This window comes from Rhinolophus hipposideros, assembly GCF_964194185.1.
Source record: "Rhinolophus hipposideros genome assembly, chromosome: 20".
NCBI classification, from domain to species: Eukaryota; Metazoa; Chordata; class Mammalia; order Chiroptera; family Rhinolophidae; genus Rhinolophus; species Rhinolophus hipposideros.
In genome coordinates this window covers 12,745,834-12,768,923 of record NC_138066.1, presented here as the reverse complement: position 1 = coordinate 12,768,923, position 23,090 = coordinate 12,745,834, and the positions used below count along the sequence as shown (strand labels likewise).

At 55.3% G+C, this 23,090-nt stretch overlaps 1 protein-coding gene across 3 annotated transcripts in view; it reads left to right on the top strand.

The window, feature by feature from the left end:
• SPNS2 (SPNS lysolipid transporter 2, sphingosine-1-phosphate) overlaps window positions 1-23,090 on the top strand; it is a 35,392-nt gene that overhangs the window by 10,664 nt on the left and 1,638 nt on the right. Inside the window, exons 2-12 of one of the 3 annotated variants that reach the window (XR_013992045.1) lie at window positions 2,891-2,956; window positions 12,487-12,623; window positions 16,589-16,740; window positions 16,931-16,997; window positions 18,468-18,610; window positions 18,925-19,077; window positions 19,200-19,389; window positions 19,722-19,787; window positions 21,716-21,814; window positions 21,897-22,060; window positions 22,442-22,602. Coding sequence is in view for 2 of the 3 variants with exons in the window: in XM_081029774.1 (XP_080885900.1) it covers window positions 2,891-2,956; window positions 12,487-12,623; window positions 16,589-16,740; window positions 16,931-16,997; window positions 18,468-18,610; window positions 18,925-19,077; window positions 19,200-19,389; window positions 19,722-19,787; window positions 21,716-21,814; window positions 21,897-22,061; window positions 22,412-22,602 (1,429 nt within the window). In the remaining variant the exon portion in view is untranslated. Of the gene's footprint in view, window positions 1-2,890; window positions 2,957-12,486; window positions 12,624-16,588; window positions 16,741-16,930; window positions 16,998-18,467; window positions 18,611-18,924; window positions 19,078-19,199; window positions 19,390-19,721; window positions 19,788-21,715; window positions 21,815-21,896; window positions 22,062-22,411; window positions 22,603-23,090 lie in introns of all 3 variants that reach the window. The other 2 variants (XM_081029774.1, XM_081029775.1) reach the window with 2 other exon arrangements.

Genomic DNA, 23,090 nt, shown 5'->3' with positions numbered 1-23,090 from the left:
AATGCTGGGCCTTGAAATAATGGGACGGGGAGCGTGTCCAGTCAGGTGGCTAGAATGTGCCTTGGGAGGAAACAAGTGTGTTTTGATTTGCTGTGCACACAGGCCATCTCCATGACGACCATTCTGATATGGCCTCTTTCCCAGGAAGTGAGCCACAACCTCCATCTGGCTGTGCATAGGGACCCATGTTTAGGGGTCCAGGGGAAGTTTTACCCTCCTACCGCCTGCCAGCTCCACCCATCCTATACAGTCCCTGTTCTGGGTTCTGGAGATGACTTGCTACGTCCCCTGCCCTCAAGGGCTTATGGTCTAGTGGGGGATGATGTGGACATTCACCCATCCATCTGTGTGCGTCCAGAGCACAGTCAGTCACTGTGGGCTGGCTGTGTGCTGGGCCCTGGGGGACAAGAGTGAACCAAGCAGAAGCAGTGTGGTAGAAGAACAAGCTTTGGCTTAGGCAATAGACCTGGTTTCAGATATTACCTCAATACCTGAAGTGCTGTATGACAATTGATTTCACTTCTCAGAGTCTCGGTTTCCTCATGTGTAAAATGGGGGTGATAGTCATAGATACCAGCATAGGTAGCAGGGGTAGAAATACCATGTGAAGAGCCTCACATGGTACCTGGAACTTAGCAGGAACCAATAACTGGTGGCTCTTAGCTCTTGGACATAGTGGGTCCAAGGAGCTCATAGCCATGTCCCTATGTATTTTCCCTGTAGAACTCAGTAAGTCTAGTGTGACACATGCTAAAACAAGGAAGGACAGGGACAACTAACTTATTAAGGGTGGTGGTAGGGGAAGAAATCAGGGAAGACTTCCCAGAAAAGGAGGCACCTGAACTAGTCTTAAAGGAGTGGCGGGAATTAGCAGAGCCAACAAAGTAGGGAAGGAGAGAGTAGCATGTACAGTTGGGGAGCCATGAGTAGTTTGGGGTTGCTAAGGTAAAGGGTCGAGGGGTGGTGTCCTAAGAAGTGAGGCTGGGGAGCGGGGTTGGCAGGGCTGAACCTACATCCGTGTGTCCTGGTGAAGGGCTTGGGTCCTCCCCCAAGGCACTGGGGAGCCACAGTTGGTGATGACTCTGCAAGAGAGGGGTGTGATCAGACCCACATGTTAGGAGGGGAACAGGATTTGGTTCAGGAGTGGGAATGGACTGTGGAGTGGGAGGTAAGGATGGGTGGTCCCCCCAAGATCAGGCCCAGTCATGCCCCCCATAGGCCCCAGTGGAGCTCTGGGCGTCTGAGGCCATGTTAGGGCACTTTGGAGGTCCCACTTGGTGGCCCTGCCCTCTGCAGGCCCAAGACCGGTCCCTGGCTTCTGCCTTCAAGGCAAGGCCACAGCTCGTCTTGGTTATTAAGTCATTAACTGGGCTCCACACAGCCTCTTCATTACGGGTAATTATGGGAAAGCCACTGTGTGCATTAACAAGGCGGAGGCCAGCTTTTCCAGGCTGTCCGGCTGCTAGGACAGCTGCAGGGTCTGACCCACATCCCAGGAAACTGCTCAGCATCCTGGCCCTGGGTCTTAGGAGGAACAGTGACACGCTACTTTTTCCACTTCTACACCTTCAGCCACCAGACGGGACCCTCTGACAGTGCTTGGAGATCCGACTGTCACCCACTTTCCCGTTGTATGACTAAGCAACCCTCCTATGCCTCAGTTTCCTCATCTTTCCAGTGGGATAACAGTACCAGCTGCATAGGGTGGTGTGAGGGTTGAACTAGCAAAGCACTTAATGCTCAGTGATTTGAACCATCATCATTTCATCATCGTTTCAAATGCTGACATCATCGTCATCATTATGAAGAGCTCTGGGAGTCCCCTGAAGGCAGGGAGCAGTCCCTTCCTCTGAGGCAGGCCCTGTCTCCTCTTCCTTTTCCGCCTGCTCCTTCTCAGTGCACATATGCAGTGGTTAGGGGGGCTCTGGCCTGTGGCCCAGCCTCCTGCTGTCCTCAGAGATAAGCCGAGGTGAGGGCCCCTGGGCCCTCGGGGCTGGGGGTTGTGCTTACCCAGGGCCCTGGTTAAGTGCTCTGAAAGGTGCCAGGGGCTCAGGAGTTTGCTGACCCCCATATAGCCAGGGCTGTGTCTGTCCACATGTGGGGGTGATTTCTGGTTGTTCTGGTTGCCCCGCTGCTTGACATGTAAAGCCCTAATGGGAGAGCAGAAGTGGCTGGGGCATGGGAGAAGGGATCCCCTTCCCCCAGAAAAGCAGGCCTGGAGCTCTGCCTGCTTCTCTCTGCACCTCAGCCCCTGCATTGGAAAATTGAGGGTCCTGGTTATAATCCTGAGGACAGCTGGGTTGAGTGTATGCTGTGTTTGCTTGTGTGTGCGCATGTACTTGTGTACACGTGCAGCTGAGCAAGTGTGAGCATTACCTGTGAGCACCCTCAACCCCCTCCCAGCCAGAGCACTTCCCCCACAGCTTTTAGTGGCTGCCCACCCACTCTCTGGACTTCAGACTTGGTGGTCTCCCATGAGGGCAGAGCCCATGTCTGTTCCTCAGGTGCCAGCACCCAGTCGGAGGCTGGGCCACAGATGGGCCAGAGGCCCAGGGTAGCAGATAGAAAGCTTGGCTGCCGCACTGAGCCAAGCAACCATGAGGAGCCTGGCCTGTCTGACCTCAGGCCCCTGCAGTGGCCAAGGGAGGGAGTGGGACCCTCTCCCCAGGGTAAGCACAGAGGCCCAGTTGGGCAGGATAGAAACTTGGCCTCCCAGGTGCCCAGTGGCCTAACTAAACTGGGCAGGGTGGAGCTGTGTAGATGGGGCCAGGCTGGGCCCTGCGAGGTGGGAAGAGGTCTGGACTGGGAGTGGAGTCCCCTAGGTGGGGTGGGGGAGTTGGGGTACCAGGCGTCCGATGTCGCAGTAAGTACCATCTGTCTTCCCCTCCAGGAGTCCTTCTGGACATCCAGCAGCACTTCGGGGTCAAGGACCAAGGCGCAGGCTTGCTGCAGTCAGGTGAGGCACACCCCCGCTGCCAGGGCCCGACTCACTGTGCATCCAAATCCCACTGTTGCCCCTCACAAGTCACCCCTTCTCCAGCCTCTGCTTCTCTTCTTAGAAAACAATAAATCACACCTGCCCTGAGGGGCTGTGAGAGATATACCAGCCTGGAGGCCACGGGGTCAGGCGCCTGGGGGTGACCCTTCTTTGGGGTCCTGGGGCCTCATCAGGACCCAGGGATCCAGGTTCCGTCTTGAGGCTGGTGAGAGCAAGTGCTTAGTTCAGTAACTCGGGCAATGTTGATGGAGCCTTGTCAATACTGTTTCCATATTGTCCTCTAGCCCCAGTTCCTTCTACTGCCATCAACCCGGGCATCACCTTCGATGTCAAAGCACCTGATCAGCCTCAGAGCTGCTCGTGTTCCCAGACTCAGGGCAGGAGCCTGAGGATCTGAGTCCGGGCCTCTTCCGGGGCCTGAGGTCCTCGGCCCTGTCTCCCTTGGGATCCCGGCCTCCTGACTGGCGAGGAGGCTGGAGACCCCTGAGCTAGGGCAGCACGGCAGGTCATTACGCAGTTATTCCAGCCTGTCTGGCCCTCCCTCCAGGGTCCATGTCTCCCTCATCCCTGCCCAGCCCACTACGTGGCCCCAGCGGACCTGAGCTCCTGGCGCCCTGGCCCTCCCACTAGCTGTGGCCGTGCCCTCAGCAGGCCCCTTAGATCTGGGCAGAGACTCAGAGCTAGTGCTGCATGCCAGGGTTGGTCTGCCTTGGCCAACCTTGCTCTATGGCTGGGCCTGGTCCCCTTGGCCCTGATTCCCCTGGGCTCTCCTGGGAGGGAGGGGTAGCGATAGCTGGCTCTGTCCAGGAACCTGCCTGACCTGTCTAGGTGGCATTCCAGCGTGCACAGTGCCAGGCCTCCATGATGAGCTCATAGAGCGCAGCGGCCTGTGCTCATTTCCCAGATGGGGTCTTTGGGGCTCAGAGAGAGGGGATGTGATAGCTCCGGGCCTTAGCTCTAATACGACAGAGTTGACGGAGCTAGGACTGGGGCAAGGCTGTGTGGGCCAGCACCTCCTAAGGGTGGCCAGGTTCCTGCCATGCAGCGTGTCATGCTGCACGTCACCTCCATCCAGGACGTGAGCCCAAACCCCTCCCCTGGCCTCTGCCCCCTTGCTGGGCCTCCCTGGCTGGGCCAGAGCAAGTCAGCCCACCTTGGGGTCTGGGACAGGTCCCTCCAGCCTCCTGGGCTCTGCACTTACAGTGACCAGCTCTGACTGTGGGGAAGAGAGAGTTCGAGCTAGATGGGAGCGTGGGAGGGAGCAGGCTGCTGGGCTGGTGAAGGACAGGGAGGAGAGAGCCTGGCCACCGAGCACCCGCCCTCTGTGGCCCCTGAGTTACTGAGGATCTGCTGAGCTTTATCTTCTGGTCCTGGCCGGCTGAGTGACGTGGAGCAAGGCTCTACCTCAGTCTCTACCATTAAACCCTCCCCGAATGAGATCAGGGCCAGCACAGCCCCCCAGGGAGAGGGTGGGAGGGTCGTGAGGGTCATGGCACTGCCACAGTTGTGTCCCAGGCTACCTTCCTGGCGGAGCAAGGTCATGGCAGTCCCTACTGATCCCTGTCCACTGGGCCGGAGGTGGACAAATACCCCACGGGCATCATCTTGCTTGATTCTTTCTCCTGCAAGCTCCCTTTGGTCAGCTTCACCTTCCAGATGAAGGGATAGAGATCAAGAGAGGGGAAATGACTTGCTTAAGATCTCATGGTAAGAGGTTAGCAGATCTGGTTCTGCGTATGCTGTCCTCTTGCCCTGGGGAGGGGCACCGATGGCCATTGGATCGGTGAGGCTTGTCCCAGGTGTCTGAGAGTCACAGCTCAGTGTTCTCAGGGTGACTCTGGGCCGTGGTGAGAGTCCCAGCACTTTCGGAGAGCTCCTTAGTCCTGACTCCCTGGCCCTTACCCTACCACCTACCCCTGGCACAGCTGGGACGGCTCCCCAGAGTGTCCTCACACCTTTGGCCATCTGAGCCAAGAAGCTAGGCAAGCTAGACCAGGATATGATTCAGGGGGCACCCAGGCAAATCACCTAATTGGCCTGGGCCGCAGGCACCTGTGTCTTCTCTAAGCCCTGATAAGGTCAGAGCCAGGTGGAGGGCGCCAGCCAGGTGTTGGTTCTTGCCCAGATCAAAGGGTCGGGGCTGAGAGCCAAGTTGTCTGCTTATTTTTGGGCACCGGTTCTGCTGGGCCAGGAGACAGGGTCGGGGGTGGCTAAGGGTTAGGCCTGGGCCTGCCCCTGCTGTTGTTTCCCCTTGGGACCGGAATTTGAGGGCTGGTTTGGGAAGAGTTCGCTTTCTGTAGCCGCTTTGTAGCCGCTTTGTAGCTTGCTGCCGGCTCACAGCTGCCCCCCAAGTCTCCTGCAGCAGCCATAGCTTAGCCCCTGTCAAAGCCCGCAGCAGAATTATAGCTCTTGGGTCTTGCTGTGTGGGAAATCAGGAGCCCCCATAGCCTCCATCTAAAGGGCCAGCTGCGTCTGAACCTGCTGCTCTGCCATAGGCTCCATCCCTGAACTCAGGAAGACTCCCTCTCTGGATGGGAACAGAAAAGGTATCCACTTCCCACCCAGGCACAGGGGGACTGTGGGAGCCCAGAAGCAAATGGCAGTGAGTACACACCTAGGTCTGCCTGGTGGCAGGTGGAGAAGACTTCCCCAAGGAGGGGACATTTGAGTGGGGCTTTGAAGGATGAGTTAGAGTTTATTCAGGGGAAAGGACTTCCAGTCAGTTTGTCAGAATGAGTAGATGTGAGAAGCCCTACTTCCCCCTCCACGCTGGATAAGGTATGCCAGGAAACATTTAAACTACATAGCTGAGCTTGAAAGCTAAAGCTAGCAGGGAAATTTCCAGGTGTCAGAAGCAAAGACTTGAACTTAAAACCAGGAGTGGGAGCTGGTATTGAAGTCAAGTGATACAGAGTGTTTGGGGGCCAGTATATGTCTTAGAAGCTTGTTATAGTATTTTTAATATAAACATTTTTTATGATGAAAAAAATTTAAATATCCATAAAAAGTAGAGAGAACAATGCAATGAACCTCCATATAGCCATCACCCAGATTCATCCAAGTGTCACCAGTCTGGGCCAGTTTCCAGGCTTGGGGATTTCTTTGTTCTGAGGATTGGACAGTGCAGGAGTTCTAGTGTTACGTGGGTGACTTGGTTTCCACTCAGAGCCCAGGGCAAGCTCCCTGATTTCAAGCTGTGGCCCCATGCCAGTAGGCAGTTTTTCCATCTGTGACAGGACATCTCCTTCCACTCCCAGCTTTATGCAGAGAGCCTAGTCCAACCCCTGCTTTGTACAGGTCTGAGACTTCCCTTCCCTTCCCCATGTAGGCCTTATGTTTCCAGAGACCCCAGCAAAGGCAAACCCAGAACTGCTCCTGAGGGAAGCCTGCGTGGGACACAAATGACAATTCCCACCGAATACAAACTCAAATTCAAAATGAGTAGAGCACACAAGGAAACCCACCTTTGTGGGAGGGAGTCAGCCAGCCCAGAGAAATGGGAAAACCAACTCCTGAAGAGACTTACATTAGGTATACTTATTTTTCAAAGCTCTACAGGGAAGAGTAAAATTTACAAGACAGAAGAGTAAAATTTACAAGACAGGAACAGCACCTTATTAAAAAAAGAACAGGGAGATGTTTAAAAGACTTAACTTTCAATTTTCACTAGTGAAATATAAGTATTAAAATTAAAAAGTGTGATAATTAGGGGAGTTAACAAGTAGACTAGACCCAGTGGAAGAGAAAATAAGCAAGTTAGAGGATGGGTCTGAGGAAATCAGCACAAATATAGCTCAGGGGACGGGGGAGCAAGAGCAAAGGTTGTGATACTGGCTGGCTCTGGTGACCTGCAGTTCATCAGCCATGGGCTGGTGTGGGGAGAAGGGAGGGAGAGGAGGCTGGACAATAAGCAGGGTCTGACTGTGAAAGGCTTTTGTCTTGCGGCAGCGGGGAGCTGGAGAAAGTTCCAGAGCAGGACAGGTCCCTGTAACATGCATGCATCAGGATGTTTACTCTGGGGCCCAGTGTGGGAATGGATGACACAGGAGGCTGGAAGCAGTTCAGCGCTGGGGTTTGTGGGGTCATGAGGAAGTGCCAGGATGGGGAGCGGGGGACGGGGGAGGAGAGGAGGGACAGAGGAAGAGCCAGCTCAGACTGAAACCAGACAGTGCCTCTGCTTTGGGGCTGAGTCTCCTTCTGGCCTTGCTCCCTTTCCTACTTCTGCCAGCCCAGCGACATCCTTCACTTTGGTTCTGAAGGCAAAGCTGGGCGGGCTCTGTGGCTACTCCTCCAGGGCCTTCCGGCGGCCTGAGGGGCCGACCCAGGGCTTAGATCCCGAGCAGACTATAAAGGAGGAGTGGTTCCTGCAGGAAGTCTGGGCATGGTGGCTTTCAGGCACCGATGGGTTCTCCCCATCACCTTGGCTGGCCCGGGCTGCCATGTTCTACCTCCTGTGGGCAGGGCGGGTACTCCTGCAGAACCTGACCTCTGCCTACCTCATGCCTGCCCGAGTACTCTCCCTGCCCACAGGATATGGAGAGTGGCAGATCTTTTCCAAATAACAGGTCGCCCAGATGTGGACTATGTAAAAATAGTCCTGGTTCAGCCCAGGCGAGTGGAGGCTGGACATGGACTCAAAGCCATAGTGTGGGAGCCCAGGGCTCCCCCAGCTCAGACCTCACCCACTCCTGCTCCAGGACCACCTTCTGGGGTCAAACAGCGCCACAAGTGCACTGAGGGTGACATAGCAGCCCCATGTGAGGGTAGTGGGACTGCCTGCCAGGGTACAGAGTGCTCAGCAGGGGCTATTCTGATTTTCTGGGTGCTGGCCTCTCTGTGAGCCCACCAGGGGAAAGCCTGCAGCCAATACCCTGAGCCCTTGCACTGCCATGGGAGGTGGACAGCCCTTACTGAAGTTGTCTAAGCGCTGTCTTACTGGTGACTCTCGCCAGTCCTGAGGGGAGGGGGCATGGCCCGTCTCACAGAGGAGGGCCTGACGCTCAGCCTGGGTTTTCTTGGTGAGCCCAGGGCCCTGACTTCTCCCACCCTGACATCCAGGCCCCGCTCCGCCCCCAGCCCTTCCCCCACCCTGGCTCCCTGCCTGCTGCTCCATTGTCCCAGACCTGTGGGCTCAGCACACATGAGCTGAGCGAGGGCTTCCCCACACCCCGGCCACAGGATGTCCTCATGTGGGAGCTGCTGGGAAAGCCACCCCTACCGAGATCAGGGGTGGGGCAGCCAGGCTGTCCAGAAAGCTCTTCTCAAACAAACAAAGACTATGGGGTGGGGGTGAGGGTGGGGGTGGGGTAGCCAGTGAAGCTTCTAGTCCGGCTGGTCTTTATTTTCAGCAAAGCTGCCTGCTGGCCAGATCGGCCCCTGCGCCCTGGTCTGGGACAGGTTCACACATCCCAGCCTTTGCCGGTGATGCTCCTTCTGCCAGCAAATTTTTGCTCCTGTCCCTACCCTGGTTGTGTTCAGGCCCCTCCACTGGCCTGTGACATCCCTGAGGGCCAGGACAGGTCCTCTCTCTTGTCTGTCCCTAGCAGAGCAGAGGGGAGGGTTGCAAAGATGAATCGAGTCCCTCTCCCGACCCTGGACACCCTTGTCCCCAATGGGAAGGCACTGAGGGACAGGGGAGTCCAGGGTCAGGAGAGTCACTGCTTCATCTTGGGTAAGTTCCCCCAGCCATCAGTTTCCTCAGCTGTAAAATGGGACAGACACGGTGACGCTCAGGGTGCCTGGTGACCTTCAGCAGGCTGGGACCAGGGATGGGGATGGGGTGTGCCTGCTCCAACAGGAGTGCACCTGCAGGCCAGGATGCCTCTGCCCACCCAGACAAACCAGGTGTGAAAGACCCAGGAACTGCCTTCCTGCTCTGCTGCAGGCCGGCAGGTGGGGATGGACCAGGAGGGCCAAGGTCTGGCCAAAGCCAGGCTCGCCTCCTTCAGCCCCTCTCCACCCACGCAGCGGGGCCTTTTCCAGTGCTCCCCCTTGAAGGAGGAGAACAGAGCAGGCTGTGGTTCTCCACTGCCCTCTAACCAAATGCCAAACCTGCTCCTCGCGTTTAGGGCCCAACTTCCCTCCACCGCCTCATCTCGCACTGCTTTCTTCATTGCCTTTCCATGCTGCAGTCTGACCTGCTTTCTTGCTGTCCCCAATGCACCCTGAACTTTCTCTGACCTTGGGAACATCAGCTGGGACCTCCCCCCTTCCCAGCCTGGCAGTCTCTAGTGTGATTTAGAGCAAGGAATCTGGAGTTAGACAAGTGGGGGTTTAAATTCTGGCTCCACCTCACACTCTTTTCAGCTTCTATTGTCCCCTCTGTAAGATGAAGATAATCATGAGAATCAAATGAGATTACCTGTGCTTATTATGTCCAGGGCTCATCCGTGGGCCTTGCCTATAATAAGTATTCCATAAATGATACCTGAGGTTATTATTACCAACAAGCATTGTGCCTCCTTAACCATTATATGGTATTGCTTATAAAATTTGTAATTGATATTTTAGTATATATTTTTGACTTTAGGTATTATCACCGTGGTAAAGTCCTGTGTATCCTTTAATACCCAGCTCTGACATCACTGTCTTCGTGAAGCTTCCCTTCAGTGTCCTGGCAGGAGCTGGCCCTCCTGGCTGGTTCCCTGCTAGTAGTTTCGCCCTTTAATCTGGACAACTCATGGATAGGGTCTGCCCCCTGACTAGATAGGGGGCAACTCCCTCTCTGATTCTTTTTTCCCCATTCGCCACCTGGCACGGAGAAGTACAGAGGGAACAATTCTTCCTCCTCCTCTGAACTTGTGTAAGTCCTAAAGAGACCAAAATCTCTTTCCTGTTCATAATATCCTGGTCTGATCTCAGGTAGGTCCTGGGAGGCAGGCCCAACAGGAAAAATTCTTTTTCTAGTTGTGAGGAAATAACTTCTATCTTGATGAATCTAAACAAGGGCTCAGTGTTGCCTGTGGCTGACCCACTCTTAGCAGGGCGTGGCATTAAGCACCTTACAAGCTTTATTTCATCCAATGCTGAGAGCACCTGGAGAGTTGCTATTTTTGTCTTCATTTTCCAGATGAGGAAGTTTGCATGCTGGAGCTGGCTTAGACCTGCTCGTGAGAGTCAGTTGTTAGATTTTCAGGAATTGTGTAAGCTGGTTGTTAAACACAACCATTATTAAAAACTAAATTATGTAAACTTACTATTAAACAACTTATATTAAAAGAAAGGGAATAAGTACAATTCATCCTTTCTGAATCGTTTTACTACGTTTTACTATTATCTATGTTCTTAAGGTTATGTACGTCCATTACATCTGGTAGAAATACTGTATATACAATGCTGTGTGGAGTAGAAACATGATTGGAAGCTTGAAATCAGCCATGGAAGGAGTATTTACACCACGAACATGGGCAAACACTATACAGCAGGAGAGCCAGTTGTTAGCCATTTATCAGCACACCACTGATGGAAGCACAGAGAGGCTGTGATCTGGTCAAGGTCACCCAGCAGAGATGGGACAGAGCTGAATTAGAGCCCAGGTAGTGTGTCCCTGGTGCCCAAATCTATGCTGATTCTGCCTGAGGTTCCAGTCACACAGAGTTGGGCTTAATGGGACCCCGGAACCTGTATACACTCACTGCTCTCACTAGGATAAGAGAGAGACAGCCACATTCCTCCAGCCCAGCCCTCTCTCCCTGGTCCACCTCCTCCCCACCGTCCTCCCCTCCCTCCTTCTCTTCTCCCAATCCTGCCTCCCCTGGGGACTCAGGTCTGTGAGGGAGCAGCTGAGCTCATGTGCACATTCAGCCTGGCGGTCAGAGGCCGGTCACTGGCCACTTTGCCCACCCCGGCCTTTGTCTGGCCATCTGCCCGTCAGCTGTGGAACTGCCTTCCAGAGGGAGGAGTGGAGGGGCTGCCTCACCTGTGACCCAGGGCCTATCCAGGCCTGCCGGCCTCTTCATCCCCCCTGGGACCTCCAAGGACTTCCCCCCCATCACTGGCAGTGGCACCCCCATGGAGTCCTCCAAGACTCTGCCATTCTCTTATTCTGAAAGACCAAAACCAGGTCATGTCACTCCTCTGCTCAGTGTCTTCCAGTGTTTTCCTTTCTCATCACAGAAGCCACAGGCGTCACAGTGGGCCACAAAGCCCAACCTCATCTGGCCTTTCCCTCTCCGCTTCTCTTCTCCAGCCACTCTGGCCTCTTTGCTGTTCCTCAAAGATGCTAAGCACACTCCTGCCCCAGGACCTTTGTACTTGCTGTTCTTGCCCCAATATTTGCATGATTTATTTCCTCACCTCCTCCACGTCTTTGCTGAAATGTCACCTTCCCTGACCCTTCCATTTAAAATTATAACATCTGCTTTACACATTTCCTATCTCTTGTTTCTGCCTTTTACCCTCCTTAGCACTTGTCACCACTGACACACCATATATACACATATATATAATATATATATATATTTAACTTTTTATTTATTTTAAGTGTGTTTTCCCAGGACCCATCAGATCCAAGTAGTTGTTTCAATCTAGTTGTGGAGGGCACAGCTCACACTGGCCCAGCGGGGATCAAACCTGCAACCCTGGTGTTACGAGCATCGCACTTGAACCAACTGAGCCAACTGGCTGCCCTTATATTTTTTATTTTATTTTCTGTTTCTCCTCAGTGGAATGAAAGCTCCAAGAGGGCAGAAATTTGTCTCTTTTGTTGAATGGATAAATGGATGGATGGATGATGAATGGATGGATGGATGGTTGGATGGATGGATGATGAATGGATGGATGGATGATGGATGGATGGATGGATGGATGGATGGGTGAATGAACAAACAAATGAACGACAATGTTTCCAAATGTAAGGAGAGCCTCTGCAGCCTGCTGGGAGTGAGGGTGGCTGTGATCTGTCAGGTATGAGACCTGGAGTTCCAGGCCCAGTTCTACTCTGATTTGCTGTGTAACCTTGAGTAGTTCCCTTCTCGCTGAACCTCTTTCCCAAGTAGAATAAGGAGAGCACTGTGGCAAAGTATCGGGAACACTGGCTCTGGAATCAGGCAGACAGGTCTTACCCTCACTGGGAAGGATTACTGATGGTGAGGGCTTTGTCAAGTCACTTCTCCCTGAGCTTGTCTCCCCCACTGTGAGGTGGGATGGGTTGGAAGGATAGACAAGATGCTTTGTGGTGAGCCCTAGCACAGCTCCTGGCGTGTAATAACTGTTCAGTGAGTAAGTCTTTACTGTTTTAAAAGTGCTGAAACTGGACAAATGTGGGCCTGCACTGAAGAGGTTGGTGTCCCCCTAACTCAGGGCGCCTTTCTTGTCTCCCGAGGGCCCAGGATTGGCCGAGGTCAACCTCTCTGGGGCTGCTTTCTCAGTGTCTGGCCCAGGCTGAGCTTTGTCTCCTGGGCACTTGGCCTCAAGTTGGGGTGGTCTGGGCAGGTGGGCTCAGCCCAGGGACCCTGCACGGCCCCTCAGGCTCTCCTCTCCTTGCACAGTGTTTATCTGCAGCTTCATGGTGGCTGCCCCCATCTTTGGTTACCTGGGCGACCGCTTCAACAGGAAAGTGATCCTCAGCTGCGGCATTTTCTTCTGGTCGGCAGTCACGTTCTCCAGCTCCTTCATCCCCCAGCAGGTGAGGCCTGTCCGGACTTCCTGCCCAGTAACTCTGCATATCCCACCTGTTCCTCCAGGGGGCAGCCAGTCTGACCTGTCCTTGTTTAGACTGGGGGCGGGGTTCCAGCCCCTTTGCTCAAATCCCAGACAGTAGCTTCCAAATGCAGTGGGATGAGGGGGTCTTTGGGGTACTTTTGTACACTGGCTCTGCAAATAGGGACTCGCAGCCCATTGTGGTATCCTGAGTCTTTTTGAGCTGTCTCTGATTTGGGGAGGATGCAAGCAACGGGGAACTAGTCTGGCCTAGGAGTCATAACTCTGGTTCTAGTCCTGGCTCTGCCATCATCTTGCTGTGGGACCCTAGGTGAGTCGCTACCCCTCTCTGGGCCTTCCACAGTTTGCTCTTTGTTCAATGGCCAGCTAACTCCTTGGGTCAAAGTCCTAGGGAGGCAAACATCACCTCAACGTAAGGAAGATATTTCTTACTTGGCTCCCACAGTTCTTGGTGAACATCCCAACTCTGTTGCCCACTCAGCCTTGTGATCTGGAGAAATTTACTCAACTTCACTGAGCCTCAGTTTCTTCATCTTTAAAATGGGGATCATACTTCTCAGCTTGAAGGTTTATTGTGAGAAATAACTGAGTTAATAGTAACTGGAACATGGCAAGTGTTCAACAAATCATTATTTCTATTATTTCTTCCAAAAAGGAGATCTGTTGCTTTGAGAGGTAGTGAGTTTGCCTTCACTAGGGATGTTCAAGCAGAGGAAGGACAATCACTGGATGGCGACTGTAGAGGGAGATAGAGAAAGAAGGGGAGAAGACCGGGATCTGTCCTCAAGGAGTTTCCAGGCTAGGTGACAAAGGAGATGCTGGCCCTGTCCTTGGGAGCACGCAGGCTGGGGCTGGGGAGATGTGAAAGGAACTCCCACATTAAGAGCCTTCAAAATGTGCAAAGTGCTAAGGATCCTTACTGTAGAGAGAACAGTCTCTTAAAATCCATAAGTCAGGGAAGGTAGGTAGCATTTGAGCTGGGCAGGCAGGACAGGGAGATTAGGCCTTTTGGTGAAGATAGCATGGGCAGAGGAAGGAAACCAGTGGGTGCAAAGATGGTGGAGTGTGTTGAGAGATTAAGGAGAAGAGTGTTTTGGCTGGAAAGGAAGGCAGGGACCAGGTTGGAGGGCCTGGGCTTCCTCCTGAGGACTGTGCACGACCCTGGGAGAGTCTGAAGAAGGGTAATGGTGAGTCCGATTTACATTGATAGAGAGGAGGTTGGAGGGCAGAAAGAATCAGCAGGTTTGGGGGTAAAACTTTGCTTCATGGAGCAGCTTCAGAGGAGGGTCAGGCTCAGGTAAATTCCGGTCCCAGAGAGTCAAGTAGAGCCCGATGCGATGCCCACAGTCAAAAATGGGGCCTGGACCAGCAGCCTCTAGGTTCCCTCTGGGCATTGTCCTGTCCCTGCCAAGGCCCCTGCTCTTCTGATCTCTGGGGCTACTTCTGGGGTTGACTGGTGAGTTCAGGATCCCAATACCAGTGCTGGGCTCTGTTCCGGGTGTGTAGAAGGGAGCGAGGGTTGGGGAGAGAAGATGAGTAGAGGCAGAGAGAAAAACAGATCACCCCCAACCTATCTATAAATTCATTGCAATCACAATCCGAGTCCCATAGGAGTTTTTGGTGGACCTTGGCAATGTGATTCTGAAGTTAGTTTGGCAGAGAAAACACCCAGCAACAGCCAAGAACATTGTGAAAAATAGCAGTGAAAGCGGACTTGCCCTATCAGTTACCACAATATGGCTATTCTAACTAAAAGAGCACAGGGATAGACTAAGAGATCAATGAAACAAGGTCCTCCTTTCTATGGGAATTGAGTGTAGGATGAAAGTTGCATCTCAAATGGTTTTGGAAGAATTTATGACCCATCTGGTTTCTTGAAAAAAATAGTCTGTATTTCCATACACACAGCAAAATAAATTCCACATAGGTGAAAGTAGAGTAAAAAGCAAACTACAAAAATCTAGAACTGTAAATCAACAAGAAAAAGACAACCCAGAGGAAAATGGGCAAAGGATCGTGATAGTCAATTCCAGGAGAAGATACCCAAATGGGCAATAAAAGTATGAAGAGAGGGTGCTCCGTTTTAAGTAATCAGGGAAATGCAAATTAAAATAACAATGAGATACAATTTCACACCCATCAGATTGGCAACAATTAAAAAGGCTGACAATACCAAGTGTTACTAAAGCTGCTAGTAGGAGTGTAAATTGATAAAGACTCTTTGGAGAGCAAAATGGAAGGATTTTGTAGAATTCTAGCTGTTACGTTCCACGGCCAAGCCTCTACTTCGAGGTATATGCCCAAGGAGAAACTCCAACTCACAGATACAAAGTGAGCTGTGCATACAAGGATGTGTGTTGCAGTCTTATAATAGAAAAAAAGGGACACGACCTAATTGACCATGACTGAGGGATCAGATAAAATGGGCTGCCTTCATCCTAGGATGAGACTCTTGACCGTAAAAGAATGAACTAGATCCATATTAACCAGCAAAAATGGGTTTCCGAAAGATTAGAATGAAGGGGGAAAAAGCAAGTTATGGGACAAGAGGCATGGAATGGTCCCTTTGATGTTAATTTTTTCCAAAGCACACGGGATACCAGGTGTTCACTGACACATGGGTGTACAGGTAACACGCACAAAATAGTGAGTGACTAGGGGACGAGTGGGGATCAACAGGATCCCGTCAGAGAGGTCTCATCTGCCTGCTCTTGTACCGAGGAGCATGACTGAGGAAAACCCTCCCATTCTCTTTCTCTGTCTCTAAAATAGGACAAACAAAACATTAGTATTTTAAAAATCATTTTGGGATGGAGTAGGCCTTCCTGAACAGGACATGAAATCCAGAAGCCATTAAGGGAAAAGCAACAGATTGGACAGCATCAAATTAAACAACACAAAATAAAGCTTCTGTGTGGTGGAACTCCCCATATACAACGTGGAAGGAAAGATGATGGAAAATACTTGTGACATACGTAATAAAGGATCAGTGCTCATGAGATATATATAAAAAGCTAATTGAAATCGAGACAAGAAAGACAAACAATCCAACAGACAAGTAGGCAAAGGCTGTGGGGGGATGATTCCCCAGGAAAAGAAACAGCGGCAAGGAGCTAGGAAAAGACTCGGAGATGGAGAGAGTGAACGAGCTACAGAAATGAGAGGCATAGAGATGGCTGGGCAGGACCAGTGAGACAGAGAGAGAGGGCCAGGAAAGAGCTGGGCAGATGGAGAGAGAAGCAGGAAGCCCAGAGGAGGGCTGGATGTGGGCGATGCTGGCTGGATGGGTGGTAGGGTGGGGCCGGGGAAAGATGACCAGGCTGGGTTCTCAGGCCCTGGGCAGCTGGGGGGATGGAAGGGCTGGGTCCACATCAAAGGGGTAGTACCACTGGCAGCTGGCATGGTCCCACCCTTCCCAGCTCAGCGGGGCTTTGCTCTTTGATGTGTGAATGGAGGAGGGGCACTGAGCCCATTGGGCTGCCCTGCCCACTCCCCACTCACACTGGGTCCTCAGTGCTGCCAAGGTCAGCCCAGCTGCCCTGCTTGGGGTGGGACACAGAGTGGGGGTGACTCTGGGCTCTCAAGGTGGGGCCAGAACCCAGGAAGAAGTCTCCCAACTTTGGGAGGGTACAGACACCGGTTTATGTCCCTCATGCTTATGGGGACAGAGGGGTCTTTCTAGGCCATTCCTACAATTCTCAACTTGGGAAAGTCTGGTCCCATTCCAGCACGGGGCCAACTAGGCCCAGTCAGACCCACTATGTGGAGTGGGGAACTGAGGCCCAGAGGCCTGAGGGTGTAGTTGTTGCTGAGGCAGGGGTTGGGCTCCATCCTCTCCCCTGGCTCCTGCACCCTTCGGGGGGTTGGGATAAAATGGGGACCAAGGATGAGCAGGACAGCCCCCCAGCATCCTCTGCCCCTCCCCCACAGTACTTCTGGCTGCTGGTCCTGTCCCGGGGGCTGGTGGGCATCGGCGAGGCCAGCTACTCCACCATCGCACCAACCATCATTGGAGACCTCTTCACCAAGAACACACGCACGCTCATGCTGTCTGTCTTCTACTTTGCCATCCCACTGGGCAGGTAAGGATCTGGGCCAGGTCCCTCAGACTTCTGACCACTCCCTGTGCCTGGGGTTCAGTCCTCTGTGACCTACACGTGTGGGCGGGCAGCCTTGGAGAAGTGCCTGGACCTGCTCCCCAGCCGGCAGGCGTCCCCTTCACCCCTCACCCCTCCACGGCCTGTCCCTGCCTGACTGTGCCCATCTTTGCAGTGGCCTGGGTTACATTACTGGCTCCAGTGTGAAGCAGGCGGCTGGAGACTGGCATTGGGCGTTGCGGGTAAGGACACCCCCAGACTAGTCTGTGCCCAGGTCACCCAGAGATTCGGGAACAAACCTGGCTCAGGACACAAGCCTCAGCCTCCAGGCTTCCCACCGCACTGGACTGGGCTCCTCTCGATTAATGGGCATCGTGGTGCCAGGGAGCCCAGGGATGAGCAGAGCCTGACTCAGCCCTGCCGCCCTCAGGGGCCCCCAGGCTGAGAGGATGAAGGACTCTCCCACCATGTCAGGAAATTCCAGGTCCACGATGGTGCTTCCTGCTTTGAGCCCTGCCTCTGTGCTAAAGTGAGGCCTAGACAAGACCTCTGTGGGGGGCCCCCGGGGTCTGCAGCCACTTCCTGTCCCCTGGGAGGATTCGGGGCAAGTCTGCCAAGGCCCCCGGACAGTGCAATCAGAGGAAACAGAGATCCCTAGTCTCGAGGAGGAGAGGAAGCTTAAGACAAAGTGTTTTTTCCTCAAAAGCAGGAAGGAAGCAGCCTCCGTGGAATTTCTTGATGGGGGAAGGGGCTGAAAGAGAGGAACTCCCCAGCCCATGGGCTCCCAAGCTTGGTGGGGGTGGGGATAGAGTTCTCTGCTCTCATGAGCTGATGCAGGAGCTGGTATCTTGGAATCCAGGCTACTGAGATGCCCCCTACCCTCCCCCCCGCCTCCCCACTATCTGGAGAGAGGCCTGGGGCCTTGGACACTGTTCTTCACACTGGGCTGAACACAGGGAAGACCCAAAGGGACCCCACACCTCTTGTCCTGGGGTCCATGTAGGCCACTCCCAAATGATAACCTACATGATCCATTTGCTGGAAGTTTCGTGCCCAGCCAGTTCCCTCCCAGTGCCTGCCAGGGTGAGGAGCTGACATGGGGAACTTTCCCAGACCCGGGTATCTGGTACTTGGCTCCCTGTTCACAGGAAGGAACACTCTTTCCTCTCCCGCTCATCATTCTGTATGTTTAATATTTACTTGTCTTCCTCTTTCCATCCATCCATCCATCCATCCATCCATCCATCCATCCATCCTCCAGCCAGCCAGATAGCCATCTTCCTATTTTTCCATGTGTTGATTTGTCCATTCAGTGATCCATCGATCCATCCATGTATCTTCCTGTCTGTTTTTTCGTCAGTTCATCCATCTATCTTTCCCTCCGTCTGTCCATCTCTCTGTCCATCTACCCAGCCATCTGCCCTCACTCCTTCATCCATCTGACCATGCATCCCTCCCTTCTTTCTTCAGCCCCCACTCCCATCCTACCCCTGGTCTGGACACTCCCGTTTGAGCCCCAATCCCTTTTAGCTGACCTCACTCTTAGTGGCTTTGCTCAGCAGCCCAGTCAGGAATGCTGGCCAGATACTAGCCCAGGGGAGGAACGTGGAGCCCAGAGAAGGTTCGGCTTGCATGCACCCCTTCTCCTGGTGCAGCAGAGACAAAGCCAACTCGGCCCTGGTGTCCTCACTTGGTGCTCCCTGCCCCATCAGGTGTCCCCCATCGTGGGCATGATCACAGGAACACTCATCCTCGTCCTGGTCCCAGCCACTAAGAGAGGCCATGCCGACCAGCTTGGGGGACAGCTCAAGGCACGGACCTCATGGCTCCGAGACATGAGAGCCCTGATCCACAAGTGAGTACTGCCGGGAGGGGTCTAGTGGGAAGAGGGAGATGTGCTGAGGTGGGAGGACACCCCTGCCAGGCAGCCCACCCAGCACCCTTGGCCAGACTCCCTACTGTCTGTGCTGCCCACAGTGCTGGGAGCGACATGTTGGCCACTAGGGTTTATTATTCCTTCGGCCATAGGCTTCATGCCTGGACCCCATAAGGGAAGACATTAGAGGCCTTCCGTCCCTGGGGAAGGAGTGGGGGAGAGAAGGCTGCCTCCTGGGCTGGCTGCAGGGGTCCTGGTCCCCACTCAGTGTCGCTGCCCTGGCCTCTTTCCAGCCGCAGCTACGTCTTCTCCTCCCTGGCCACGTCAGCCGTGTCCTTCGCCACAGGGGCCCTGGGCATGTGGATCCCGCTCTACCTGCACCGCGCCCAAGTCGTGCAGAAGACGGTGGAGACATGCAGCAGCCCGCCTTGTGGGGCCAAGGACAGGTGGGGCCAGGCCGTGGTGGTGGGAGGTATGGCGGTGAGGACGCTGGACACAAGCGTCAGCCCCTCTGCCGCAGCCTTGGCCTTCCTCTCAACCCATCCCCCACTGTCTTCTGTCCCCACAGCCTCATCTTTGGGGCCATCACCTGCTTTACGGGTTTTCTGGGTGTGGTCACGGGGGCAGGAGCCACGCGCTGGTGCCGCCTGCGGACCCAGCGGGCCGACCCACTGGTGTGTGCTGTGGGCATGCTGGGCTCAGCCATCTTCATCTGCCTCATCTTCGTGGCCGCCAAGAGCAGCATCGTGGGGGCCTATGTGAGTGCAGGGGTGGGTGCAAGGGTGGTGGGGGAAGCGGGCCTGGCAGGAGATGCCGTCCGACTTATGGGGCCCTCCGTCCCCATGGGGAGGTTCCTGTCTGCCTGCCCCTGCTCTTTCGGGGGCCTGTGCATGGCTCTGGTGTCCTCTAGGGCTGTGGGCCTGGCTTGATAAGCCACACATTCCTCATGAGCCTGACTGCCAGGAGATGCAGGCCCCAGGGAGGGCTTTGAGACTCCCTACCAGCAGCCAGGGTGCAGGGAGCAGCCTTGGGCTGCCGGTGGGGGTGGGTCGCGGGCCTCCTGATGTTCGCTCTCGTCTCTCCTGGGCAGGTCTGCATCTTTGTCGGGGAGACGCTGCTGTTTTCTAATTGGGCCATCACCGCAGACATCCTCATGGTGAGACCAGGCCTCTTGACCTCTTGGGGCAGCTGGGGAGGGTGAAGGAAGGAGTGGAAGAGCTGACAGGGCTTGGGGGGCTGGAGAGTGAGAAGGAAGGCATACTGGGAAGGTGAGCCTGGAGGCAAGGAAGGGATTGGAGGTGTCTGCATGGGGCAGGGCCTGAAATCAGAGGGTTGAGCAGGCAGAAGGATTGGCTATGGGGACTGGGTGGGGAGGGGGATGTCTGAAGGCTCAGGTCTGTGGCCCGGAGGCTGGCAGTGCCAGGCTGGCACCGAGGGGGAGCTGCCTGCCAGCCTCCTCCCCCAGGGTCTGGGCTTCCATAGCTCTGTCCTGCCTGAGTGCCCGTGGCTGGGGCCTGGCTGACAGAGGCTGTCTTCACAGGGCCAACAATGGGCTCCAGACCAGCCAGCCAGGGACAAAGGGCTGTCTGAGCATGGCAGGGGCTTGTGTCCCTGGGTGGGGTTGGCCGCAGCCTGGGAGGAACCGGGAGGGGGCTGTGGCCCTGGTAACTGAGGGGTGGTGAGGGCTGGGGGGTAGGGTGACCCCTGGCCCTTCTCAGGAATCCTCCAGGTCAGTGTCAGGAGAGGACTGGGAGAGGGGGGTGCAGGGGTCCAGGAGGGTGGGGAGTGGGGAGAGTGTCTGAGAGCCGCCAGGACAGGCCCTGGGGGCAGGAGGCCGAAGGGCTTCTCATTGGTGGACCCTCAGGGCACTTAGGGTTTGGTGCCACAGTATGGGACAGCCCAGGAGACAAGAGTCTGCCTGGAGGTGGGGCCCCTGCCATCTCCTCTCCTCCAGGAAGGCTGCCTTGCCCCTCCACAGCACCCCTGTATATCGGCTTCACCAGGGGCAATCTCTTGCCCACACCAATCCGTGGGCTGCGGGAGGTTGGGGGAGGTGTGACTCAGCTCTGTGCCTCAGCGTGAAGTCAGGAGGGCTGGCAGGGGTGGGGCAGGCATCACTGCACAGACCTGGAGTGAGGGGGGAGGAGTCTGTCTGAATGAAGTGCCCTTGGTGCTGGGCAGGACCCCCATCCCTGCCTCGGCCCCCAGAGGCAGCCCCAGCTGCTGACAGGATTTGGGTCCCAGGGAAATCATGTCCCATTTTATTAAGTGTCACAGCCATGTGACTAATTATTGTTGGAAATGGGGTCACACAATTCCATCAGATCCAGGTCTCTCCCCCACCCCCTGTAACTGAGAGCCCAGTGGGCACTGGCTGCTCTCACAGACTGTGCAAAGGCTGGCATTCTGACTAGATGAGGCAGCTGGAGCTTGGGGGCAGGAGGCTGCCCGGGGGCCCCCACTGGGTTGGCTGTTGCCTGCCCCCGGGCTGCTCTGCTGACCTTGGCCTACCCAGCTTTGGAGCTGTAGGCCCTGTGGTTAGGGCTGCTTGGTCTCATGGGGGTTCCTGGGGCACAGCAGTGCCTGGCATTGGTGCTGTGGGTACCCATCGGTAGAAGTGGAAGCTCTTCCAGGCAGGGTCCTGCTCCCCACCTACTCTGCAGGCCGACTTAGACCTTTCCAGGTCCTCATGGAGGGAGAACCAAGTTGGGCCTTTAGCTTGTGGGGAGGTGAGAGCAGGAGGCTGAGTTCAGGGTGTTGGGCCCAGCGCTGCCTGACTCCATGTGTGATGTGTGTCTCTCTGGGCCTCAGTGTCCCATGACCACTGCGCTTGGCTCCCTACTAACAGTCCAGTGCTGAACCTCAAGCAGCCTGGTCTCCTGAGCTGGAGATGAGCAGAGAGCCCTGCTGGATGCAGGAGAGAAGGGCTGGGAGCAGGGAAGGGCCCAGGGGAGTGAGGTATTAAGATACCAGAGCAGAAGGGGTCTGCGGGTGCAGGGCCTTCAGAGGTGCGGGGCCTCCAGGCATGAGGCCAGGTGGGTGGGCCTGGCTCCGCTGGCCTCTGACCTGCCACCTCTTCCACAGTACGTGGTCATCCCCACGAGACGGGCCACCGCCGTGGCCCTTCAGAGCTTCACCTCTCACCTGCTGGGGGATGCCGGCAGCCCCTACCTCATTGGCTACGTGAGTCCTCGGGCCGCCGGGCAGTGGTGGGTGACGGGCGTCGGGAGGTGGGCCTGCACTGACGTGTCCCCCCTCCTCGCAGATCTCTGACCTGATCCGCCAGAGCACCAAGGACTCCCCGCTCTGGGAGTTCCTGAGTCTGGGCTACGCCCTCATGCTCTGCCCCTTCGTCGTGGTCCTGGGGGGAATGTTCTTCCTGGCCACTGCTCTCTTCTTCCTCAGTGACCGTGCCAAGGCTGAGCAGCAGTGAGTGGGGTACAGTGGGCCTGTTGCGGCTGTTGCCACAGCCCTGCCTGGGGTGCTGGGAAGGGGATTTGGGTGGGCCACCTGGTGCCCCAGGGTTCTGGCCCAGCCCCTAAACCTTCCTGTCCCTGTGACAGTGCCTCCAACGTACAAGCCTCCATCCCACACGCACCATGGGCCTGGGAGCTGTGGGCGCCCACGGAGAACCAGGCTGTTCTCTGGTTCTTGACGGGTTTTTCTCTGGATTGAACGGTTGGCAGAGCTGGGACCTCTCTCCTTCCTTTTCCTCTCATTTTCTGACTTCTTTCTCCTCTCCTCTTTACTCTTCTTTCTCTCTCCTCTCCCCACCCCTGGGCTCTCCCACCTCCCCCTGGGGCTGACGAGGTCCCTGCCCAGCACCTCCGGGCAGCTGGCCCCCGTGACGCGATGTGCCAGAGCAGTGCCTGGGCCCGGCCCCCGCTGACCGGCCACCTCGACCCCCACCCGTCTCTCCCCCAGGGTGAACGAGCTGGTGATGCCACCTGCATCCGTGAAGGTCTGAGGCGGTGAGTGCAGACTGGGGGTCTGAGGGTAGGCTCCTTGTGGGCAGGGAAGCGGGGAGCTGAGTGGAGAGGGAGCCCTCAGGGGAGCTCTTTGCTCTTCCTGAAATGTTGCCCAAATGGACTGGAGGATCTGTAGGAAGGGGGGCAGTCTCCCTCTTCCAGTAAATCAGCCCACCCTCTTCCTTCCTCAGAAGGGCTGGGGGCAGAGGTCAGGGCTGCACTGGCCAGGACTCCCTGCTCGGTCCCGGATTTGGTCATCCCCAATCTTCCTAGAGGTGCCAGGGCCTGACTCCTACTTTGACCTTCCTCTGCGCCTGGTCTCTGGTGGCTGCACTTCCCAGCATTGCGAGGCCCAAGGTCACTACCCCCAAGCCCTGACACCAGGAGACTCACAGCCCTTTCATGCCCCAGAGCCCAGGGCAAGGCGTTTCTCCAAACAGCAAGGAAAATGAAGGAGGGAAGCTCGAGGATGGCCCTTCCCGAAAGCTCTC